This window comes from Prorops nasuta, unplaced genomic scaffold, assembly GCF_024137725.1.
Source record: "Prorops nasuta isolate Cenicafe-Biocafe unplaced genomic scaffold, Cenicafe_Pnas_1.2 PNAS00096, whole genome shotgun sequence".
Lineage (NCBI taxonomy): Eukaryota > Metazoa > Arthropoda > Insecta > Hymenoptera > Bethylidae > Prorops > Prorops nasuta.
The window spans coordinates 69,319-93,093 of NW_027116893.1; the positions used below are offsets into that span (position 1 = coordinate 69,319).

Consider the following 23,775-nt stretch of genomic DNA (forward strand, 5'->3'; position numbering starts at 1 on the left):
TTTTGGATTTAAATGTTATTGTACACAAGTATATATATATATATATATATGTAGATGTGTAACGTAGTAAAAGGCAAAGAAGAATTTGCAATTGAAATATCAAATAACCAGAGGTTTGGGCTTTGGTAGATAGTTTAGGTAGCTCTCAATTTGCAAACACGAGGCGTAATTCCAATTACTAGAGCTCCCTGTATAGTCGAGGAATAATCGGAGGGACGAGCGAGATGAGATTAATTTCTACGGGTTAGCGCTGTAGGTTCTTAAAATTTGCTCGCCGGAAGCTCGCCAGGCGATCAACAATGTTGTTTGCTTCCGGTCGAGTACGGAAACGTACTGGAGAGCCTCGGGATGAAGGGATAAGGAGGTGGGCAGGCCAGACTCATTTTTCATAACTTTGAAAAACATACCCGAGGCAGTTGGTGCGTAAATTTGAATTTCTCGTTGGAAAGTGGTCGAGGGCTGCTTCGAGGTGGTGGTTCAAGAAGACTCAAAGCTTACCCAACATATGGCGCGCGCGCATTTTTTTTTCTTCTACACTCTCTATTACTCTTTTATTCCCCTTTCGTTCCTTGCACAACACCTTTCTCTTTTTCCCCCTTATTTCACTTCGCGCGGACTCTTCCCCTCTCTCTTTTCCCCCTTTTTTTCTCACGCGGAAAAATTTTGTTTCGGATTTTTACTTCCGGTAGAGCGTTCCTCTCGCCTCAGCCAATGAACCCTCGCACGCATGCCGAGCTGTGCTTGCACTTTCCTTGTAACGTGTAATTGGGAACCAACTTTCTTGTTTTTTCGTTCAACTCACGAGATATAGTATCCCTGTACGGCAAATCGAGCGCTTAACTTGACTTATTTTTCAGGGAAAGGAGAGAGAGGAAAATATAGTAACACACGATAATCACGAAAGGTCCTTGTACAACTTTCTCAGCTGTTTTATGTCTACATTTTTTCACCAACGGTGTAACTCGAGTAAAATTATAGCAATTTTAATCTTAGCTGGTGTATTATTTGAAAAATTTGATACGTTTTATTATGTAATAACCCGGGGGATGCAGCGGGGTGAAGTTAAACTGTCCAAAGTGAGGAAGAGAAATATTCTCGTCCTGGTCACGTGACGGGGTCAGGCTAGATCGGGGGTCTCATAGTGCACGTTTCGTAGTAAGAACGTGAAATATAGGTTATATGCATCGTGCCTTCGTGTCTCCCGAGGTTATGCGCCATAATTTACCCCGTGGTGGACGCGCAAGCTCGCAAAAACCGTTCGTGAAAACGCGAGCTACGGTCTACTACTCGGCAGCGGCCATCTTGGCCCTCTACTATATACCAAACTGCCAACATCCCCCACTACCAACCGCTCTCGTCTCTATCAAAACCAAATTAATTCCAATCACAAACACCATAAATATAGCAAGTTGGACGTATTGATCGATCAAATAATTATTACATTGTTTTTCTAATTGAATTTCGTATTTTAACGAAAAAAACTGCACGTGTAGTGTCTCTATCAAAGGCAAATTATTTCCAATTACAAAACCCTATATATAGACATGGGAACTCGAAAATATCACTCGATGCAAAATCACATTATTTCTGATCGAATTTCTAATTAAGGAGAAAAACTGAGCGTGGCGAGCGAACATAAATTTAGCGTTAAATAGGTTTAAACAGCGATAGATTAGGAACTAGTACTAAAACACGCATAAAAATCGTTGTATTCCCGTCACGTTATCGTTGAAGACGCGCGAAGCGAGCGGCGAGAGGAGGGGAGCGCGGCGATTATAAAGAGGCTTCGAATTTTTATCTATTCTGGTCTCGCGAGCTTTTGGACTTTTTTACGAGAGTGTGCATCGTCCTGCACGCTGCGAGTGTCAAGGAATTCGATAAAGGAGGGCGCGCAAATTACAAGCTGTTTTTATTCGCTCGTTTACTATCCTCGAACAAAATTCTAACGGCCTCTCGGCTACCGGCGTGGATTATCGGGATCCGCGCGCGAGATACGCCAAACTGACTGCACGGCTTCTCGACGAAAATCTAAGGGAGAAGAAGAGGCCTGAGCTTTCTCGGGCGTTTACGATCGTTTCCGCTTTAACGAGGTTAATCGCGTAGCTGAAAACGAGCCTTGAGGTCGGGAGACGCGAGCTTTAAGAGAGAGCCACTCCCCCCACCTAGCGCACCTCGCACTTTTAACGTCCTTCCAAGAGGTTCCAGTTAACTCATCTACAGGCACAATGAAACTTGACGAGATGCGATTAAAAGCACAGCTTTCGTATCGAAGCTATATATATATATACATATACGTACACAGTCTTTTCACGAAACTGCTGGCTCTCCCAGCCTTTCCACGCCAGCGTAAAAAGGACTCATCGAACGAGAGCTAGTCCCCTTTCGCATGACAATTCAATTTATTAGCATTTATTTGTCGAGAAGGAAATTCCAGGTTAACGAGGGAATTAATTTTTCTTTGTATGCAATTTGCGCGCAGCTCGTTTCTAAAATTCATCTTGAATTCTTTGCGAGTGGAGTTGGTTAAACAGGTTAAAGAGGTGAATCCGCAAATTTACGAGTCTTGTTATTAAACGAGTCGTGGGGATAGCTGTTTAAGGCGGCAGCTTCGTGGTATTAATTCTCTCTCTCTCTCTCCGCACGATCCCCTTTTCGTACTCGCCCCGCCAATTTCTTCTCCGGCGAGTCATCAGTTGGTACACGCTATAAGGGTCGCAGTACCGAAATCACAACCCCCCCCCCCACACCCTCTTACATTCTATTTCCATTTCCTTGAATCTTCCCTCCCCCCCCCCCTCCTTCCTCTTTTTACCCTCGCCTGCTTTCCATCAAGCTGTATCGTATATTTTTTTCTCCCTCTTTACTCCTCTTTTTCGTTTGCTGCTGGCATAATCGATAGAGGCCAAAACCCCCAACACTTAACTCCGACGATTACAGCGGGCCAGCTGGTGTACCTCTAGGAAGCACGCGCTCGTTAACGTTACGCGAACTCCGATACTATTCGTCTACAGGGTGTGTAATGCGTTATGATCTAACATTTTTATTTTTAAATAATAATATTCGAATGATTCATTGATTAATATAGTGGGGCGATTAAATAATTATTAGACAGGGTGCTGTTACTGTCTTAATAACAATATACGGTATAATACGGAAGTTGGGAGCACACGAATTAAAATCGTTTAGTTGCTACGTGTAAATACAGAGAAAAGCTTTTAATATATATAGTTGTTATCAGTGATATTGTAAGATTGCTCGTTTTGTTATTGCAGTAAAAGCATATGAACGAATAGCAATGTAGACACCGTGTAGATAAATTGGAGCACGTAACCCCAACTTTTTGCATGCGATGCAGGTACACGCATGTATGTGCGTTTAACCAATGCAACGTTAGATCGAATCTTTTTCCCAGCCAGAAAAATTATGCAGCAAATTAACCCACAAAGATCGCCTTATTTATTTAATATCCTATTGTTACATTCCCCTTGGAAAAATTGTCAATTAAAATTCACGCGAAATTTTTTTATGGGAGAGACGACCCTGGATTTTATAAGGATTTCATTTACCATTTTCATCACACCGTTTACAAGTTATAAGCTTTAATTCTTAGATTGAAGAATCCTCGATTTGCCTCGGTCTCGACTATACATTTCTCGATGATAGGAAAATATTAAGCGAATCTTTTAAAAAATCAAAGGTACTCGAAACTGAGAAGAAAATTTCATTCAAAGTTTGTAAAAATTCGTACTGCTCCTCTTTTTTCCCTATATATTGTAGTTGATTACATTTTAAAACCGCGTGCCATCTGATACGTATAATAGAGAAATTGTACGCGACAACTATTCAGCAGCGTACACACTTATGCATTCAGTCTAGTTTCACTATAATTTTGTGTACCTACACGTTTTAGCCAGCAGCTGCGAGCTTTGTACACAAGCTGCATAATATACATGCTAAATATACTCTGTATAAGAATCTACACGAGCGTTATCCCTCCTGTCTTTTTAACCGAGGTAAAAAGAAAAAACACCGGAAGAATTTAAAACGCTACAGCTCTGTAGTGATTCTAGCGTTTATTAAAATTCTATTAGTATGACTAAACGTGTGACGTATATATATATTTTCTCTACTTACATTCGATATTTAATTTCCAGACTGCAAGAAAGTTCAAATATAAGAAAAATAGAATATCACTGTGCATGCTTGATATATTGGAAAAAAGCCTAGGATGTTTTTACTTTGACAAATTTCCCTGACTTTATCATTGCTACACGTTCTGTTTCACACGAGGAGCAACTCTTGTTTTTTCCAACATTTCCTTCGACATTGGAGTTTCAACTCTTGCTACAGGCTTATGCTTGGGTGTATCACTGATTTTATGCACCATTTCTGTCCACTCTTGCCCCTCCTAACGCTGCTCTTCTCCTCCGGCTAAAGAGAATTTTTAAGCAGCTCGTTTCATACCTAAGGAGAGAAGCTTAATTCGAAGCTCCATTAATTCGAAAAATCCCTCAATTAAGCTTCTCTCCCCTAATTTCGCTTTCGTATCAACGATTAGCTCACGATTTGCCTATGAGCCTCGTCAACCTTCCCCACGCGTTCTCCATTATTCAGGAATATTTATCTTTCCAGTGGGTTGAAAATTTTACAGCTGCTAATTCGCCTAGCCGATCTTTATCTTGGTGCTTAGCGTATCCGACAGTTCCTTCGTCTGTTCTTCGCCAAAGGGAATGTTTAAGCTGGCAAAAGGGAAAAAGCGCCTAATTCGAAACTTCATTCGAGCATCCTCCGAGCTGGCCGGGGGATGAAATTTATTCGCCGGAAATGCAGACACTCTCCAGCGCACTGGCAGTGGTAGATTTATGTGGCAAGTGACGGGGGAAAAGGGCAGGGACACACAGGCTGGAAATAAAAGGTCAGGAGGGACACAAGTGAATTTAGCTGCTATACTTTCCTCTGCTTCACCCTCTCTCCCCCTCGGCGAGCTTCTCTGCAAAAATTTCGTACAGCTTGCAAGCTCCCGTGATTAAATCGTGAAAAGGAGTAACTTGCGTTCCACCGAAAGCTGCCTCCCAATTTCTGGGACAGGAATATTGCATCAACTTTGAAGCGAGCTCGGAAAAATGCATTATTTGAATGGAATTTTAATACGCGATGTACCGTATACACACACACACACACACGTACACGGTACACGCATAAACTGTAATAATAATATAAAGTAAAGAGAGAAAATTGAAGGCACGATTCGCGCAGTATCGATCAGGTTTTTAAATTCGAGCATATATATATATATATATACGTATGTATATATAGCTAAATGAAGTGGTAAACGAGGAGCTTTAGGCTGGCAGGAAAGACTGATCATTAACAAGGCCACGCATCCTTCAGGGTGAACCACAGGGTGAGCCATAAATCAATTAACAAGACACAGCAGCTGCCGGTGACAAATTCAGCCACAAAGAGAGACGCGTGCTGGGTATGAAAAAAGAGGGTGAAAAGGGGGTGCGAAGGGGTGGGGAGCTGCAGCCAATTTGGCTCGGCGCGCCGCGACGCCGGCGTCGTCATTTTTTTAGCACCATATTCCCTTATTTTTCGACAGCGATCACGTAGGTCGTTTCTCGTTCGAGTATGGGGGGTTGGAGGGTTGGAAAGGGGTTGGAAGGGTAGGTACCTTAATTGCTCGGGGACTCCAGCTCGTTATACGCGGTGTCGCAGGTACACTTACAACCACCCCCGTCCCTCCCTCCCCTCTTCAACCCTCCACGCTCGTGATTTCGAATTCTCGCGCAAAATTTTCAACCCCTTCCACCACCGGATGAACCCTTCGACCGTTCTCTGTGGAGCAAGGAAGAGTCTGTCTGTCTTCGAGGTGTAATTCAGGCTCGTCAACGGAATACCAATGCGACGCCTCTCGCTACCCTCTTTCGACGCTACTCTCCCCCCTCCCCCCCCCCCCCCCCCCCCCCCACTCCCGCCGTCCCGCAATTCTCATAAAACTCGTTTAGTTTGTTGCGCTATGATAGAAGCGAGAAGAAACGATCGATGGATGAAACGACGAGGGATACGATTTATTCAACATTTGCATGTCGATCTGCTCGATTAACGCTAAAAGGGAAAAAGTGTTCTAGCTATTTTTATGGCCCCCATAAAACTGTTTAATGGAAAAGGAATTGCGGCAGATCCGGGATCGGAACAGAATTTTAACGAATTAATGGAGACGAGGTGCATCTCTAAACGGACGGAACAAACTTTAACCTTCTTTCAAAAATCCTTCGCGTGCGTTTTTTATTATTAATTAGTCGAATTCAAACTTGAGAGATTTTATTACCACTCGTGAGAAGAAGTGGAGGGGGGGGGGGGGAGGGGTTTGGGGCTGGGATGGAATTTTCTCCTCTCAAGTGGAATTCAGTTACAAGAAAATCTGGCTACTTGACTCCCCAATACTTTTCCACGTTTATTTGTAATATCTATATGTGTGTGTTATACGAGAGACACGTACACGTAGAGTTACTTCGCTGACGTAGTACAATTGAGTGTGGCGTATCTAGCGCAGCAAAGAGGGTTCGAAGGGAGATATATATATATATATATATATAACTTATAAGTCGTTCGTGGGATTTTGACAAATCGCTCGTGCCTGTTTTTTTTTGCTCTGGCCCTAGCAACTCCATCGAAGCGAATGTACGGACCAGGGTGAGCTTGCCACTGAGAGAGAGAGAGAGAGAGAGTCCAACCGCACTAAATCCTCGCAGTCCGAAAACTTTTCTACGGGAGAGCCCGAGAGTTCCAGCACACACGCGGCTTTATCGTCGGCAGTCAACAGTTTTTACGATCTCATCCTTCCTCACCCCCATCCCCTTCACCAATCCGCCTACCTTTACCCCCTTTCAGCCAAACCCGAGCAAACGCCCTTATCCTACAACCCCACGCGACCCCTAAAAACGCTCCTAACAAGCGATCCCGAAAATTTACCCCGACTATGGCAAACCAACACGAACTCGCGACACAAAAGGCGATCTTGTCGTGTCATAAATGCCCTCGCGATAGAAAGGCCAGCACTCTGATTTCCAAAACTTTCAAAGCACCTCGTAAAAACGCTATAAAACTCTCTTCTTATCACGAACGATGACGGATAATTATTGTAAAAATTGTGTCTTCTTTCATATTAATTATTATGAATTTGTTATCAACAGTTTTTTGAAAGTGATTGCTAATTAATTCGTGGAGAATAATAGACATAGCGAGATGTTACAAATTTAATGAAAATTTGTGTGTCTTCTTAATGGGGTAATACTCGTGTAGGGTAGACTAATGGATTCTAATTTGAGAGACCGTGGAGGCCAGAACACGCTTTGTAGGAAGCACTCTCTTAGTTTTGACCGCTCTTTTGTTGAGAGATTACGCCCGAAAAGAATTTATTTACTGGAAAGCGGTCCAAAAAGAGAGTGGAAGAGCACTTGTGGAGTTTCTTGTACGCCAAAGTACACCAGTAATTAACCGCAATGTTTTTATCACAACTAATTAAAAATTTGCCAGATTGTCTCATCTCTCGAGCTTTACTTCTTTGCGATTACACGCAAAAATTTATCAACGATCGATCGAATATTGAATCGCTTTATCATATCGCTGGCAATTATTTTTGATAATTTAATAAAAAATTAAACGGACGATGTATAAAGATTTTCTCCCAAGAGTACTCACTGACTAAGGTGAGGTAGGGGATGATGTTCTCTTGAAAATACGACGAGCTACAGGCTTCTTCCGGTCTGGAGACCGGACTTCCGGTTTGTACTTCTATCACATGACCGTCTCTTCTGTAGAATACCATACACATATAGCCGCTTTGACTGTAAAGAAAATAACAAATATTCAAAAATTAATATCTCTTAAAGAATCGATCAAACCAAACTTAATCAATTTAATCCGAGAAATAAATAAACTTACCAGCCAACAGTAAAATGAGCAACTATCATCGTCATTGCTTGAGAAGCGCTCGACTGTTTGATGCTATTGCATAGAATTTTAACAGTCTGTCCCTCTTGTTCGAGGCCATTTGGCGAATCCGAGAAGGCAGCTTCGTATCTCGAGGAGCTCGTGTTCACTCTTGTCACGTGGAGGGAGGCATTACGGGGGTGGAAGGTGTACGACCTGGCGAGATCCAGCGTGTGCCAGGTGAGGCCACCACTGGTGTGTCCGGTAAGCCAACTAGGAAATCGACACTCGCCTGGCGATGAAACTGTAAAGTAAAAGCCTTGATATCTCAATGCAATTCAATAACCTCGAAAAAATAAATACACTTGTGATAGAAAATACAATTTTATAATCAGACGTACGAAGAAATCAATATTTTTCGCTGAATCATACATTGGAGAAGTATTTGAACTAAGCAGTTTCAAGGCGGGGAGGGGGGCGGTGGTTTAGGGGTAGAAAGCGAGGAAAATAAAGTACATAAACTGCAGGCATAACGTGACGAGTAGAATTTACTGCTCGTCTGTGGAAAAGGTGGGAAGATGGATGAAGAAGCAACTCGATTTTTACGACAGTGGAATTTGTATCCTGACAGGACTTATCGAGCTTGCTGAATTATTTTCATTCTTTCGCCAAAGGAGGAGAGGGTGGAGAGCAACAATGCTTTTACGTGCCATAAAAGCGACAAAGAATAGGAGGGAGGGGATGCTCGAGGGGGTTGCTGCTGCTGCTGCAAGTGGATGTGAGAACCGGAACCGGAACTCTATGAGCTCGGACGATTCTGTTTCGCCATCGACAGTTTTATCGGTCACGCAAAATCGTCGTGGGTGCGAGAAATGGGGGGTGAGAAAGGACTCCCCGAAATGGCCAGCTTTATTACCTTCATACACTACTTGGAAATTTCTCGATCTTCGTTAGCTCTTCCCATTTCGAAATATTTGCATTTATTGCTTCGAACGGTAAAAATATGGCATTTCACTGAAGCAGGCAGGACGATAAAAAATTTTGCATTTCAAAAGAGTCAAAGAATGCATATGTATGTGTGTGCGTGTGTGTTGGAAGGAAATAAATTAATAGGTGTGAATAAATGAAATAAGTTTCATCCAGGTTGAGCAAGGCTATAGTAATATTAAAAACAATGCTTATAAGAACCCTCGTTTGCCTGAGTTTCATCCCCTCGTGACTCCCACTCGACTTAAAACAATTTGCCAAAGAAAGTGGCAACTGGGAAGTGCAGTGAAGAGAGGAGTAGGGGGGAGATCGTGAAATCCACTGAAGTGAAATCCGTTAACGAAGTTTCCGGGAGACTCGCGGTGAGATACGGGTTTGCAAACTCGTCTAGGTGGGGAGCGAAGCAGAAAGGAGAGAATATTATACTTTTAACTGAAGAAGGACAATACTGTTTGCTATCCCGTCGAAATGGTCAGCTCGCACTATTTTCACAACGACTTTACAGTTGTCGGCGACAAGCTAATTAACGTTTGTTTTCACCGCGCAAATTAAAATTACTTAATTGCAAAGTGCATCCTTTGCGGAGCTCCAACTAATACGATAATGACATACCTGCCAGGATTTTTTATTCTCAAGTTCGCAATCCTTTTTCCACGTCCGTGATATATATAAAAAAATTGTTCGTTCCTCAACAATTTGTTACGTAGCTATGTCCCAAGATAATGGCACAGCGTTGCAAAAAAATGTGCACTTCAAATATTTGCAAAGGACTTACCCTTCTTCAAGGTCATCGTCCTGGATCCTTCCATGGCACTGAAGAGCCCATTGCAAGTGGCGTCCCCACTCTGCGCCACCCTGTAAATTTCGGATGCACCCTCGGGAACAGGGGCAGTGGCCCCATTTATGTTTACTTCGTGATCCATGGTGGCCATGCCCAGGACTGCCCTGTTGAGGCTGCCCTGGACTGTCTGACCTGCCTTCTCGTACACGAAGCAGCGGTATCGATCTTCGTTGCTGGAAGCATGTCCATGATGCAAACGGCCCACCAAGTACCGGCTGCTGCCCTCCTTCCAGGTTGCCAAGCACTCCAATTCTTCCACTGCAACGAGCAACGATCTTTCATTAATTCACAACACTCCGCAAAAATCCTCGCATATATCCCGGACCCTTAACACTTGACAAATTTTATCTTGACAAAATATTCATTACCAATTACAGCCCAGAACATTCGACTCTATAAAAAATTGCTTTTCGATAAATTTTTATGATAGAGAAATCAGGCTTCCTTTCACCAAATTTTGACAAAAATAACTCTGGCAGAGGAGACGAAAGTTTTTAACGTGGATTCAAAATGGAGGACTTTGCTGTTAAAAGAGAGGGGGAGGGGAGTGAGGATTGTAGCAAGAATAAAAAGATATTCGAGTTTGCCACGAGATGTGATTTAGATAGCCGAGTCCTGATTATCGAGTTGAGAAAGTCCAGTGGTCGCGAGAGTGCAGAGACGCTAAAGAGTGTCCAGGAGCGGTAAAAAGGGGGTAGTTGGAGGAGGGGAAGGGCTTGGGGTCGATGGGAAAGCCGATAGCAGCTAGCTCGAAGATTTTTACGTGTCTGGGCCACACCTCGAAAGCCACAGCAGCTACCTGCGAGCGATAATTGTTGGTCTCTTTTAGCACTGCCTTCTGAGTTCTGCTGCAAGGATATCCTCGTTGAAAAGGACTAAAGGATCTTCTTGCAATCCCGCGTGGCTAACCTACTAAGTTTTTCGCCCCTCCAGAATCTCCGTTCTTCAATCTTCAACTGCCACCTCTCCACTTTACTCTTTCCAAGCTTTATCAGCTGGCTATTAATTTTCGCTCTACCAAACTGCTGTTTTTTTCTATTAATCACTATCCGATCAATGAATTTATCCAGCCCCAAGCCTGATATAAATGAATTTAATTGCTCTCGCGTACTGGTCATATTGATTTGTCGATGTATTTCTAAGGGAGATATATACATGTACGCAGGAGTTTCTTAATAAATTATATATATTTATACCCCGTAGAGACGTATTCGAATAAATCTCCTAGACTCCCTTTAATCATGAAAATAGACGAGCAAAAATCTTTCCTCTCTAAGATATTAGTCCAATTTTCATTAGGAGAGCAACTGATATAAAAGAATCCCTGCTTCAAAAGTATCCTGCTTTCAGTATCTTGGCAAGCGCGATCATTCTTTTTCCAGGATCTTACTTTCTCTCTGGCTGGCTCTTTAACGTTCGTACTACTGGACTTTGCAAAAGGAGCCCGCCGGCCAGGATTCGCGTATCTAAATCACATCTCGCGAAAGAGTGCTGGATACCTTTTTCAGCGCGCCCTCCCTACCACTCGCCCACCCCCTCCCTTTCCCTTTACACGTTTTTTCCTCCTCGAGTCTAGATTTCTCGCCGCGGGCAATTTGCGACGATCCGTTGGGAAAAGCTCCGTTCGATCGCGAGATTTCTCCGCGATAAGAAAGCTGTTTTTACCAATATTTTTCTCCCCCTATACTTAAATGCATGGATTATTCTCAACTCGTGAGCTCGTTCGATTTGCGATCGAGCATAAATTCCGTTCGAGATAAAATATTGGAAAAGTGCCTGAATGGCTTTCGCATAAATCTCTTTGATAATAAATATATAACGTTAAATTATAAATTTAACAAAGATTCTACCTTGGTATCGACTGATATGAATAAAAGAAAAAGCTTGAGGCAGCCCTTATTCGATTGAAGCCAGTGGGGAGGTAATTTACGATATTACTATATTTTCCATAACTGGTATTGTTGGCTGATAAGCTTTCATTGACCATCACGGTATACGTATATATATAAAGGGAGGAAAGAAAGGGGTGTTGCACACCCTTCTGGAATAAATTACAAGTTTGACTGGAAGGGTTTGAGCTCGCGTATGAATAGTTTTAGCCAAGATAGGGTTGGTGTATACTTATAGAAGGAAATAGGAGATGAAGTGAAAGGCTGAACGTGCATAGGCGAGAGTGTATTTGTAAAAGGGAGGGGGGTTGGTCTTCGCAATACTCCATGTGCCAAAGAAAGGTGGCGTGTATATCAGAGCCTCCACAGAGCGTACTTGTGTGCCAGCCTGGAATAGTTTTCAGCTATCAAAGAAGAGGAAAAATGTTATTTACAATGTGTATAGCTTGGTGTGACGAGCTTGATGCAAATAGATTTTTTCTACTTCCGTGGTATTTTTTGCCCGTGGTTTGTGTGCACACGCCTCAATTTTGCGCTCGAAACTTGCGACACAGAACTTCTGCGTGCTTTCAACTGCTTCGCGTCTACCAAATTTCAATCGCGGGTCAATTAAAACGATCTTCGTTCCAATTTTTTGTTCATCTGTTATTTCTTATATACACACTTTTTCCAATCAATTTCGTTACCATCGATCGACCACGAAATACAGAGACTATTTCTCATTTTTATACCTATATACGAGAAGAAAATTATTAAAATATTTTAGTCGAGAAGAAAGATTTAAGCTTCTGGATAGTGATATAAATGATTGACTAAAGTTTATTAAAAACGTTGGAAAGCGATACTGTTTTTTCTTCGACTTTGCGTTTGGTAATAAAGAATCGAACGCTTCAGCAGACAATTTTCTATAGGGAATAAATCGTACGAGAAGCAAAGTGGTGGTTGATATGTTTACGCGTTACTTTATAGATGTGTGCACACACAATCAGGAGCCACTTATACATGGAAGCGTCGAATTAAACGGAATTATATAGTACATTGGGCAAATATCGGAGAGGGAAAGGGACCGCGGAGAAATCGCGTGGGTGGGCGGTTTATATATTTGTATTTTCGGTCCCGTGTGATTCGATTTATCATCGATATAGCCGGTGGTGCTCGCACACGAGCAAATAAACAAACGCACCTACACAGAAAAGCTCCACACGTCTATGAATTCAGTAAAATGGAAACATTTCCGTGCGTGTAATTGACGAGCGCCCCTTTAACCGGCGTTTCGCGGTGAGCTCGGTCACGCAACGAATTTTCAAAATCCGAAATGAGTTGGATGTAACGTGCAAGGGACCAAAATTATCCTGGCCAAACAAAGAACCATGCTACAATTTGACTGTGGTAAGAATACAACATTCGACACTCTTTCGTTCGAGTAGACATTTTTTTTTAAAACGTTTCTTATGCGTGTAACAATGGAATTGTTCGGAGAAAAAATGTATTTAAATCGAACAATTTTTGTTCTCCGTGCAGAGTTATTGATTCGATCATTTAGGGTGGAAGAACTCGGTATAAAAATGTAAATACCGCGCGCGTTCTGGTTTTATTCAGAAATCTTTGTATACGCGCGGAGAGTGTGGTCTATATCGGCAGGCAATACGAGATTAATTAAAATATCGATGAGCGTTAATTATTAACAAGTTTGCTCGTATTATTGACAAGTGAAATTAAAAAGTTTTCACAAATACATTCGCATTGATGTTATCGTGTTTTAAATATTACTTTTTTAAAGAAACAATGCGAGGAAGTAAATAATGACAAGGCTTATCCGTCAGTACAGAGGGAAATATTGAGTATGCAAATACAGTGTGACTTTTGCAGGTATTATCAGTCACTTACTCTTCCGTTACTCTCAATCGATCACAAAAGTTTAATTAAACATTATAGAATTTACATAGAACGAAGCTGGTTTTACTGTCAACTGTCAGTGACAAAAGTCATTTTGCGTCCGGCTTAGAGATCAATTATGCCCGATGCCTTCTATTATGTACCGCGGTAGAATGCGAAAAAATGTGGAGTCGAGCATTGAATTAAAGCTAAAAATTCAGAAATAACGTAATAGATCTACGATAAGCATTGTCGAGTTTAATTAAACCATTCGCGAGAAATTATCATAAAGAAATAAGTAATTATCGCAGTTTTATATATGACAATAGGAAACGAAGCTCGATTACAAATTATTAGCAAATATAATTATTGAAATTGGTTCGGCTCTGTGTAAATTTGCAAAGTTTTCTGTCCTGATTAAATAGAATTATTGCAAGGTTTGGTTAGCTTAATTCGATAAACGTGAATTACCTGCGCTTTCGGATGCAGGTACATCCGGGCATGCCTGGTACCTAAATAGGAGCCTGCTGTCATCGGTGCAGGTGTCCACGTTGCTCTGCGGACTGGAACAGGTGCCATGACCTCGGTTGTACGAAAAGGTCATGGGACCGCGAAAAGGACATGGCACAGATGGGGCATCCTCGCGGAACATGGAATACAACAGTGCATCACCGGTTATGTACGAGCACAGAGATGCCAGTGTATTCTTATTGTGACAATATGCTGCAACAGAGGAACGATAATCGATTAGTAAAAAATAGACAAAAAATCAACTCGCAGTAGAAAGAATCAACGACGAGTCAGACCTCGAAGAAACATTGCAGCGCAGCTACTTCGATAGCTTTAAAATCCCGTCGAAAAAGAAGAGAGGGAAAGAAGGGAGAATCGAGAAAATAAGATGAAGCAGATATATATATATATATATATCAAGATCCCGTAAAATCGCAATCTCGGACGGGCCATAAAGCAAAGCTAATTTGCAAAATAAACAGCGTAATAGCAACAATCGTCCCTTAATTCCCATTATCCTGGTTGCTCGCAATTTTTCCCGGGGGAAATTCGATGGGAGGCCGAGGCTCGATTTCCTTGTGTATCTCATAATTCTTTTTTCTATATATATATATATATATATATATATATATATAGTATAATCGGAAAGTAATATCGCTCCAAGAAAGAGACAGAATCGAGAGAAAGGGAGAAAGTATAGGGAGAGGAGCGTAGGGTCCGCTGTGTCAGAAAGTTTGCAGTTGGAGAAGGAGAGGGGGGGGGGGAGGGGGGGGGGGGGTGAGAAAGTTGAGTGAGAAAATGAGAAAAGCTTCGAATGGGGAGGAAAGGTAGAGTGAATGGGAGGAGGGAGAGGGCAATGACGAATCTTCCTGAGTAGTAAGTTCATAGCGAAGGAAGTTTAAGGATGGATATTCCTCTCGATTTCTTTCCTTCTTGCAAAAGAGTGTGGCAGGCGTGAGAGGAAGTTAACTTTTTCGCGCGCAGGTGCCACTGCCGTAGGCGACAGAAGCAGCAGCACAGGAAAGGGTGCCTGTATCCGTTTGCCACCTTCTTTCATCCACCCCTACTCCTCTCCCTTCCAGGCTACAATCCTCCTCTTCATCCCCCCACTACCCAGGCACTCATCGATCGACATATCGTTTTCCGATATTGATATTAATGGTGCCATTTGACTAAGAAAAGCCAGCGTTATTTTATTCGCGCCTTTCCAGCATTCTTCCCCTTTTACGCTCATGCCATTTCACTGCCTCACCTTCTTCAATATTTATTCACAGTCATTTGTTTTAAATGGCCACTTAATACCACTAAAACCAATTTTTTTTAACTTCCACCTCCCATACTTTCTTACTAGCTCCTTGAAATTGCATTTTCCTTCCTTTTTTTTCTTTTACTGCCGATTATTTTCATAGTTGAAATCATTATGATCGTATGGTTTATTAATGCTATTAGTTATTGCCATTGAAAGGAGAAATGAATAAATTTAAGAGATACGAGAGAGTAGGGGAAATTATAAAGTTTACTTTCAGAAAAGAGCTTTAACTTTATTCCCTTCGATGTTGATGGGAAATACTGCACGATTTTAAGGACGGATATATACAATTTCCGTGGGTAGGATAAAAGATTCGGAGACGAGGGGACGAATTCAGTTTAGCGCTCATCAGTTTCCCCACTGACAAGCGTTTTCCATTTTCCACCGAAACGTATTGGACGAAGCACACGCTAAAAACTGACCTAATTCGTCGGCTATTAAGTCACCAAGAAATAGATTCCGTTGTCCCTAGGCTCTAGCTGGCATTCCACGTGGTTTTTCGCTATCCTCTCATTTCCAAATTTTCCATTCACCCTCAAATCCCTCTTTGTGCGAAAATAAAAGTCATTTTTCACTCGTTTAACATTTACCCTAGCATTTTCAAAATCCTTTTAATTTTATTTCTTCCAATTAACGAGCAAATAAGAATACCATACATATCTCAAAACTGATTAATAATTTTACATGATAAAATTTATTTTAAAAAATACAGATACTGTATTGATAAAACTGTAATGATATAATAAATGCATTTCTTGGCAGAGTGAAAATGATAAGTGTAGTTAACGTCGTGAAAGGCATAAAAGATGAATGTCTGTGTAATACATCAAATGGATGGATGTAAAAATAGAAGGCAGGAGAGAATTATTAGTGGGGAAATATCACTTTTCCTTGCAGTGTTGCAAGAGGCAAAGAAGACAAGTCTGGCGGATATTAAGGGGAAAACGCCGGTAGTAGGCCGGCGGGCCTGACATTTTTCGACGATTTGTCAAAGTTCCCCGCTCTTATCGGACTTTAATCTGCATAGTGTCGTACCGCGAGTGCCGGATTCTGCAGCCCCCATAGGGATACCGGACCAGAGAGAGAGAGAGAGAGAGAGAGAGAGAGAGAGAGAGACTCATTGTGATTCGGGGAAATATGGAATGCCTCGTGATAGGTGGTGGGATGACGCTCGGTGGAAAGTAAACCCACTGCTATTCGAAACGTTAGACAAGGACAGGAACGATACTCGAAAACTCGGTCAGTCAGAAACTGGACGAATATGGAAAAAGAGGGAAATGGCTGAATATATGGAGAAAATGTGAGGGAGAGGGGGGAGTGTAAAAGCGATATGTTGAAAGTCTGCAGCTATCTAGGGATTGGTAATCAAGAACGAAAGAGATGCGAGTTATTTGAGGCTCTCATTTGCGAATGAAAGGAGTACATGAAAACAAACGTATTAGAATTAGACTTTGGATAAGGGAGAAGGAAGAGAAATATTTCCGGTCGAGAGAATTTCTAGGGTATAGAATCAGGAAGCAATTTACGAGGTGGTTGATGGGTGGAAATGTCTAAGGACTAGGAATACGAGCATCGTACAATTGGATTTTAAAGGAATTAACACTGTAGAAGCCAAGATTGCTTTAGAAGGAAACGTCCATTTCGATCATCCGAATAAATTCACCTTACGAGAATATATCACGAAATAATTCTTTTAATGAAAAACCAAATTAATCGAGTTTCCAGTACAAATATCAGATGATGTCGTATCAAATGGTAGACCATGTTATGTTAAATTAATTGAATAATTGTATTTCAAGTGTATTTTCTCCATAACGTTAAAACCGAATATATAGTGCTTTAAATAGTATTTCTAATTGAATCATCGTGAGAAATAAGAGAATTTTCCGGGGAAAGGAACTTCGGGCTGACAAGGTAACCTGAGTATTTCAAATACCGTATGCGTAAATTTGATAATAAAAAAATGATTTTACTTCAAACAAATAAGACTACTCGTTTGAAGATAATTTTGCAAATAAACAAAATTATGCGTGTAATGAAGGTAAAATGAATTGAATGATTAAGCTAGATGATGTAATATATTTTGTATGGGAGTTTGTTGGTGTTATTAATAGTACACCTCAATGTAATATCTAATATTTGTCAATATGATTCAATCGCCGCTGGCCAATAAGAGTTAATTTAATAGTTGCTAGTATCCTCGTGGAATATGATGTTCCCATTGGTCGATCGATAACTATTTCCTTACTGCCCTCTCCCCTTCCCACCGAGCCAAAGACTCGCTCGCTGATTGGAACGTCAATCGTTAATTAAAAGCCCGCTGATAACGAAAAACGAAATTCGAACGGTTGTATTATTCCTCCAAGTGAACTTAACGACTCTCATTCCTGTACAAACGACAATGACGAGCTGTGATTCTGCTTATTTCGAACAAATCCTCAGCAGCCAGAATTCCTCCCAGGAGACTCGTAGCTTTCGTCGTTGGAATATTAATTATTAAAATGACGAAAACTTGTGCGTCTCCTCATTAAACTTATCCAATCGAACATTTTACTCCCTTCCCTTGGATTAATAACGATTTCTTAATGCATCGAAAATATCTGCAGAGAGATTAGCATAGTTAACCATTAGATATATCAGTCTCTGCTTAAAAACAATACTATCGAATTTAACTGAATCTCAACTATTTCCATCATGCGTAATGCTGTTAATACACGAGCGATAAAAATACTTAAAATTGACAGAGACTTTTCTCGATAAAGTATAGAAAACAAAACAAGTAAAACTGATGAGTTTTGAATGGTGGAGATGTATCGAGGAGGAAAAATCGAAGCTTTAATTTTTCCAATGAATTTTCACATTTGAAAAATGCTCCGAGCAAAAATCTGTTCTTGTCGTTGGTGCATCGTTAAAGTTTTTCTTGTTTTTTTTTTCCCCCCACCCCAGACTTTTTAACGAAGCTGAATCGGTGCTCATAATCGAAAGTGATACGTATGAGTGGGTTGTGCGGTGGAAGGCAGGTAAATATGGATCGTTACGTGAAAAATGGGTTAGTCATGAGTGGAGAGGCCGCAGGGTTTCACTGACAAGCACATCTATATACTCGTACGCACACCCATATACATACATATATTTCTCACCCCCCTCGTACACTCATAGCTGCAGTTTCTAGCAAACACACTCTCAACGAATTCATAGATCAGTGTCTGTTTGTCCGGATTTGTTTATTCAGTTTCGGATAGCTGAACGTAGTCACGGGTCAAATTGCGAAAAGGTATGCGCGAAAATATAAAAATATACCAGCAACAAATATTGTTGCCAATTGCAACGATTTAATTCCACGTTCGTGTTTACATTCAATGAAAGCATGAAACTATTGTACACGAATTCTATACTGTTATTTTAAGTATTTTATGAAAATCTTTCTGCTCGATTGTTCACTGCAACAATAATTTAATAAAGGATATAAACTGATTATATTACCTTTACTACGCTATTTTCGTTATTTATAAGCAATAATCGAGATTAATCGTATGAATATAATAATTATGATATTATATTCAGAGCGATACAAAGGCAGCCCCGATGAAAGATGTATAATTAAGAGTCATTTGTATATATATATATATATCGAATGAAACGCGCAGTCTCATTCCTATATGGATAAGCAAATCTGTGCTTCTAATTCAGATATTATTCATCTGTGTTGACACGAGCATATGTAATGCGTACTAAAGTATATTACAGTGAGCACACACGTACACACACGAAGAGAGGAACTTTGACGGTATACGCGAGATATTTTAGGCTAAATTCGCACACTGGTCTGCACACAAGCAAGCGCGCACGCTATTCACAGTTCCAATCGCACGTATTTCAAGCTGGGTAGACTCGATTTCAGGAAGTTCTGCAAATGTTGTCAATCGAGCCTGCCGCGGAACAATGCGAAGCCGCATAGTCGCCAAATATGGACGCGTCGTTTGCTCGGCAAATATAAATATCAGCTTCTCATTTCCTGATTTTATTATAACTTCTCGCTCGAGTACAGAGGTGTCACGCGGTCCTCCGATAAAGCGATTAACGACGCAGATACCCAAAATGAAACGTCCGCTGTGAAATGCTGCTACGCGTGTATACGTGCATTTACGTACTATGTATATGTGTGTGGGTATTCGGTATGGCACAAATGGTCCGCGTAATTAGCTCGTGCTAGCTGCCGCGTAATGCCGAAAAGTTTATTAAGAAAAGCCGTGGCAGCGATTTATTTCAAACGATCCAGATAACTCGTAAACCTGCCCGGAATTATACGTTCGCTAATTAAACCATCGCGTGGCATTCATTAGACGCTTGATCAACTTAATTTCTGAAGGTTATTTTTGGCCAAAAACAACGATTCTCCACTGGCAATACCCGGGGTCCTTGGTAAAATTAATAATAAAAGAGATTTCCTCGCTGCGTCTGACTTATGACTGATGTTCATCACTGGTTGTATACTCGTAAAACGTTATTTTCTATAAATGTAGTCAACGGACGAGTATAGTAGGGACGTGGGGGGGGGATCGAGGGAAAGAACGAACGAACGAAGGAAGAATTATTTATTGAATCGACTTTTCTTTCGACTTTCCATCTTTAACGCGATGTTTTCGACGTGGGAACAAGCCGGTACTTAAAATCTTATGCGGGCTGCTCGTTCGCTCCAGGGATTTTTCTACTGAAAGCAACGGTGCGATTTCACGAGTATCGCTCTTTCTTTTTTGAGGCAGAGCCTGCAGTGGTAGGTACGTTGGCACTGCCAGCCTGAAAGAGGAAGAAAATGGATGTCTTTTGTGGCCGTGAATTTTCGAATATAAGTGGGAGTGCGCGCCGTTACCTTTGCTCTTAACTCTATATGGTTATATATATATAGTATACGCATGTAGAGGGGCTTACGTAGGTGTATTTGTAACTTTGCTGGATTGAACTTACTTTCTTTGTACTGAAGAACGTTGGAGTGCTTCTCGTGAATGACGACGCAGCGGTAGCAGGACTTTCTGAAACACAAGAGAAGAGCAAAAGAGCCTTCATTTAGTCCTTGTCGTTTCTTCTTTGTAGTTGTCGTCGTTGCAGCCGCAGCCGCTAAAACGCACAACGCCACCGCCGGATTCTCTCCACTCGACCCACAAAATGAGAATTGTAAAATTTATGCTGTAATTCTTTCCGGTCGGTCTCGCCCCCTCCCCCCCCTCCCCTTCGCCCCTCGCTAACCCCCACCCAACTCCTCTCGCAACAAACTTCGCGCCTGATTTATTATCGCTTTATTTCACTCGATATATCAAACTCTTTTACTTCCAAGGCACTACTCGATTTACCGTAAATGAAATACCGCGTACCATCCGAGCCAACCTGAATCTACCAGCGAAAAGCACTCGATGTTATCTCGCGAGACTGTAATTGAGGACAAATGGTAAATTGAGCAAATTTTCTCCTGAAAAATTCACCATTCTCTCTCTCTAAAAAAAACCTCGTCGAGATTGTCGTGTGTTTATTTTTATCGAGTATCTCCCATTTTCCAATTTGCGTTCTTTTCTTTGTGCTTCGAATGAGAGAGATTGGTACGCGAAAGCCAGGGTACGAAGAGAGAAAGCAAAATATAGAGTATAAATGAAAAGGTTGTGGCAAAAAAAAAACCATTCGTGAAATTCTAATGCTTGATTTTCGGTTTTAAACATTCTATAGGCTCTGGGAGGAGGGTGAGCACGTGTGTGTGAGTGTGAGTGAGAGAGGGAGAGAGAGAATGGCTCGAGGGTAAAGACGAACACAGGCAGACATTAATTCTCCATCTCTTTTTGCATCTATAACTATCTATATTTCTATCTCTCTTTTTCCAAGGCAAGTGAAAACGAGGAGGAATAGAATATTTCATCGCGCAAAATGGAAATCTGTGTGAGAGACCTGATCGCGCTCGTCGAAGATTATAGCGCTTACGGAAAGATTTATTCCCTTTTCATCGATTGCACTGTCGAGCTTTCATCTTTTCGCGTTCCACTTTTGCAAGATCGAAATACCGGTAAACTACAAATGGCCTTAACGGAAAATAAAATGTACGAGGAAGCCCCTCCAGGGGTCCAATCCAATCGAACGTGAGAAATTCAATTACTTTGCTACATCAAAGAATTTACTGAAAAAGCACATGGCATGTAGGTAGAGGGTTCGTATAAATGTACAAGCATACCAATAGTTAATTTCTTCTGGAGCTGCTTTAATTAATTCCTACACAATAATATAACAATTTCATTTTCTTTAATCAATATACCCAAAAGCTTAAGTAATTTGTACAGCTCGGATTAAATTAACTACACTTTTTATAGCATATACTATATAGACGGGCAAACAAAGGTTGTATTAATCCTTGAGAGACTTTGGGTAAAGTCTCGAAGGTGCTTCGAAAAACACGTCAAAGTACAATTCAAGCTCTTAAAACTGGTATAAGCGTATCTATCGAAGTTTTAGCAGGCGAGCATACGATAGGAATCTCTGTCGGAAAACTTCATACCGATCGTGTGACACGAGTATAGCGTAGAAACTACCTTGCCTTATTCTCCCCCACCTCTCTCTCCCTCCCCCAGCGGGCCTTTCAGCTTCGCTGCAGAGCCACAGCTTCTTCGCGTGTCTCGAGAACAAGGTCCCTCCACCAAAGCCACCCCCTTTTAATCCACCAAGCCCGGGGCCAAACTTGCTCTAGTCAGAATATACATTTGTGAACGAGGCGCCAGCAAGACATGGATATTATATAGAAGGGGAATACGATCCCTAGGCAATAGGTGTAAGTAAAAGGCCTGCAGGAGAATACAAACTAAGGAGGAGCAGCTCTAGATAAAAGATAAACCTCTGTAGGAGCTATAAGAAAATACTACCAAAGATTCAGCATGGATAATATACACACACCACAGGTCCCACGATCGAAGATACAGAAGATACAGAAGAGAGAGAGAGAGAGAGAGAGAGAGAGAGATTGAAAGAGAAAAAGTTAAACTATAAAGAAAGAGAGTGGAGTATACGTAAGCCAGGGACCATAATTAATCGAAAGAGATAAGAGCTTGGATAATAATAATTTTTGGTTAAACTTGAGGCAAGAGAAGAGAGATCGAAAGAGGATCACGAGGAATAAAACATTGGCTAGACTTAAAAAGCTCTTTTCTACATTTGAAAAGTTTCTTATTCTCTTAAATAGGAGCCTTAAATGGGAGGGAAAAAGAGTTGAGCGAGATTAGACCCGGCTTGGGATAAAAGTGAAATGAAGGGGGAGAGGGATGGAAGAGTATACTTGGCATTCTTCTTGCTTGAGTGCAACAGCAAAAAAAAAGTGTAGGGAGGGTGGAGTGGGGGTGAGAAAGAAACGAGGTCGTACTCACTTATCGTACAGGAGGAACTTATCGCCCTCGTTGCGGAGGCACGTGCCTTTGCTGGACAGCTCGTTCCTCGAGATTAGAATGGGCTGCCGCACTCCACTCTGGAACCAGGTGCCCTCCCATTTCAACGGAAATATGCACTCTGAAACAGAATATAAACATGCTCATAAGTCGTCTCTCGTTATGGGAACTGCTGTGTAAAATCATCCGTCGCATCGTTAAATTCATGCCCAATTTAGCCCTCGCTCAGGCTTGTGTAAACAGCTTAAAGATCCAACTCTGCTTGATAAAAAAATCGCGAGTTAAACTTGTGGTTTTTTTATAGTAAAATGCACGTAAGGAAGTAAAGCATCGAATATATGTATGTATAGTTATATAATAGGGACAACTACAAGTCGTGCGAATAATCTGTATTTTTTTTGCTGTAACCGAAATGGCAATTTGAATGAAAATGAAATCTTTCGGTAAACAAAAATAAATAATTAATTACAAATTGAGGTGGGTGACAAATAAATGGACGCGTAGATGGAAAACCTCGCGATAAATTCACTCTGTCGATTTTTTCCTGTATTGATATTCAATCAAGTTAAATGCTATTGTGATTAATGCTCGGATTTGTGCGCGATCCAATAGAAAAAAAAAAAAAAAAACGAAGGACTAAATTGAAAGTGAACAAGCATTGCTATTAAAGCGATCGTGAATATTATCGATGGTTATTGGACCGGAATAAATCAGGGAAAATCCAAATGCTGGGTATAATTTGTGATAGAATAACTCTTAAGAATCGGGTTTAAAGAGTCAATATAAAAGAGAGCAGTTATATAGAGAGATGGATGATGAGACGTTGGAAAGGCGAGTTATGGAGCTACACAGGGGATGAAAGTAGAAAGATCCGATATTCCCTCTCCCTTTCTCGGATTAATTTAAGATTGGCTATGTTATAGATGAGAGAGAGAGAGGCTTCGAGTGGTATTACGGACTGCGATATCCATAATTAAGTAACGCGAGACGAATCGCGCATTAAATACGTGAGAAATGATA

At 41.2% G+C, this 23,775-nt stretch overlaps 1 protein-coding gene across 1 annotated transcript in view; it reads right to left on the minus strand.

Annotated features, from left to right (window-relative positions):
• LOC136784904 (uncharacterized) overlaps positions 1–23,775 on the minus strand; it is a 118,895-nt gene that overhangs the window by 21,960 nt on the left and 73,160 nt on the right. The window contains exons 5-10 of the mRNA XM_066745844.1: positions 22,738–22,876; positions 20,312–20,376; positions 13,999–14,250; positions 9,698–10,021; positions 7,948–8,239; positions 7,705–7,850 (exon numbers count right to left, since the gene is read on the minus strand). Of these exons, the coding sequence (XP_066601941.1) occupies positions 7,705–7,850; positions 7,948–8,239; positions 9,698–10,021; positions 13,999–14,250; positions 20,312–20,376; positions 22,738–22,876 (1,218 nt within the window). The remainder of the gene's footprint in view (positions 1–7,704; positions 7,851–7,947; positions 8,240–9,697; positions 10,022–13,998; positions 14,251–20,311; positions 20,377–22,737; positions 22,877–23,775) is intronic.